Source organism: Mus pahari, unplaced genomic scaffold, assembly GCF_900095145.1.
Source record: "Mus pahari unplaced genomic scaffold, PAHARI_EIJ_v1.1 scaffold_6096_1, whole genome shotgun sequence".
Lineage (NCBI taxonomy): Eukaryota > Metazoa > Chordata > Mammalia > Rodentia > Muridae > Mus > Mus pahari.
In genome coordinates, this window is record NW_018392006.1 from 85,767 (window position 1) to 88,130 (window position 2,364).

Sequence of the window (2,364 nt, forward strand, 5' to 3'; positions counted from 1 at the left end):
GGGTGACAGTGGGAGCAATGGAGAGCAAATAGCAGACTACAAGTACCTGATCAGGAATATGGACGAGACAGGGCTCCTTATGGGTTGAAGAGCCAGATAAATACAGAAGAAGTAAGGAGGAAGGTAAAGGGGGGTAGAAGCAGAAAACAATTAATCAAACAGGGAATGGGAAAATGAATGGGTTCATAGCTAAGGAAAAAAGGAGATAAATACAGAAAAAAGAGGTATGGATGGCTGAAAAGGCCGCAAGGAAAATCTTGTTAAAATCCACCCATCCTCCCCCAAAACAAAAAGGAAATAGTGTTTTCTTGATACATCTGAATCAGTTTCTTAACCCTGAATTGGAGTTCACAAAGGGTTTAAATTGGATGGGAACTAAACTGGAAGTCATCTAGACTCATTTAGAACCCTGTTGCTAATACAATTAATAGGGTCTGGAAGATATACTAATGGACTTCCACTGTATCTATGTCTGTCATTCCAGAGTCTGAGAATGTAAGATTTCATGGGAAAAGAAACATTAAAAAAGATGAATTGAGATAGACCGTTGCTGATTAAAACTGTAATATTATTATGAACTATGGCTGGGATTCCATGAGAATCATAGATTAAAATATGGATATTGTAAAACAGAGCATAGTAAAATTATACAGTATGATATATTCTCATCTGATTTTTTGGATATATTCTATGATTCACCCCAGGTGACCACAGTGTTAATACTTTTGTGCAAATATGATTGATCTTCTGTGCTTATTACTACTGTTTTAGTTAAGTATAAAATAAGCCACTTTAAAGCAATAGGGTTGTATTTTTAAAGTAGCAGTCTCAGGTACACTACAGAAACACAGTGTGTATTCTGTGTAGATATGACTCTAAGTGCATTCATTTTCTGTAATAGTCTCTCTATATAAGAGATACTGGAAAGGGTATATAGAAATATAGGGTATAGCCGATATGAAAAAATCAAAAAATAAACATCTCACTCAAAAATTATTAGGGAAAATATAATGATTATATATTCTTACTGTGAAATAATCATAAATGTGATATATAATCTATTTTTTCAGATATATGAAAGAGACTTCCATTATGCTTTTAAGATGAATACACTATCCATTTATGTCTTCAATTAAGAATGTCCTTTATTTCCAGTCTGGACTTGGAGTTCTAGCCAATATGTTTCTTCTGATTTTCTATATTTTCATAATCCTACGTCACAGACCTAAGCCCATAGACCTGATCTCCTGTCAACTAAACTTTGTTCACATAATAATGTTCCTCACTGCAGGGGATATTTGGCTTTCAGACTTATTTGCGTCACTGAACATTGAGAATGACTTCAAATGTAAGGCAACATTTTACATAAACAGGGTGATGAGAGGCCTCTCTCTCTGCATCACCTGTTTCCTGAGTGTGTTCCAGGCTGTCACTATGAGTCCCAGTACCTCTTTCTTGGCAAAATTTAAACGTACACTAAAAAAGTACATCATATACATTTTCTTCTATTTTTGGTTGTTCAATTTGTCTTTCAGCAGCAACCAGCTCTTCTCTGCTGGTGCTTATACCAATGTGAGTAACACAAACCAGATGAAGATCGAAAAATACTGCTCACACATTCCCACAAACAACCTTATTAGGGGATTGATTTTAGCAGTGACAATTTTAAGAGATATGTTTCTTGTAGGAGTCATGCTGACCACAAGTGCATACATGGTGCTTTTCTTGTTCAGACACCAGAGGCAATGCAAGCATCTTCATAGCATCAAGTACTGGAGAGCATCCCCTGAGAAAAAGGCCACCCAGACCATCCTGGTGCTGGTGGTTTTCTTTGTGGTCATGTACTGGGTGGACCTCATCATCTTATCCACTTCAGTCCTGTTGTGGAGGTATGACCCAGTCATCCTGACTGTTCAGAAGTTTGTGATGAATATCTATCCCACAATTACTCCTTTGGTACAAATCAGTTCTGATAACAGAATATTCAAATGCCACCAAGCTTTTTTTAAAGGGGTAATTTCTGTCTTCTTTAAAAAGGAGATTTATTTCTCTGGTCTGTGCCACCATCGGGCCACTTTGGATCTGAACTCAGTGGACAGTCCCACTGTCTCTAGAGGACTCTCCACCCCACAGGCACACTAACACTCCCAGGATCTTAGGATCACTGGTGAGTGGAACACAACATCTATTCCAACAGAACCAGGGATGCCTGAGGACAGCTGGAACACAGACACAGGAACTCTGCCTGACAAGTGGCTCAGGTTCCTTCCAGTCAGAGTTGGTCTACTTTGGTTTCAAACTCAGAATACAGTTCCATGGTCCCCAGAGGACGTACCATGTCCAGGCACTCTAACATACCCAGGA

The 2,364-nt window shown here is 38.4% G+C and overlaps 1 protein-coding gene across 1 annotated transcript; it reads left to right on the forward strand.

Annotated features, from left to right (window-relative positions):
* Positions 1-1,122: 1,122 nt before the first annotated feature.
* LOC110314798 (putative vomeronasal receptor-like protein 4) lies at positions 1,123-2,142 on the forward strand. Its single transcript, XM_021189025.1, has one exon. It carries the CDS (start codon positions 1,123-1,125, stop codon positions 2,140-2,142), a length of 1,020 nt encoding a protein of 339 aa, XP_021044684.1.
* The last annotated feature ends 222 nt before the right edge of the window (positions 2,143-2,364 follow it).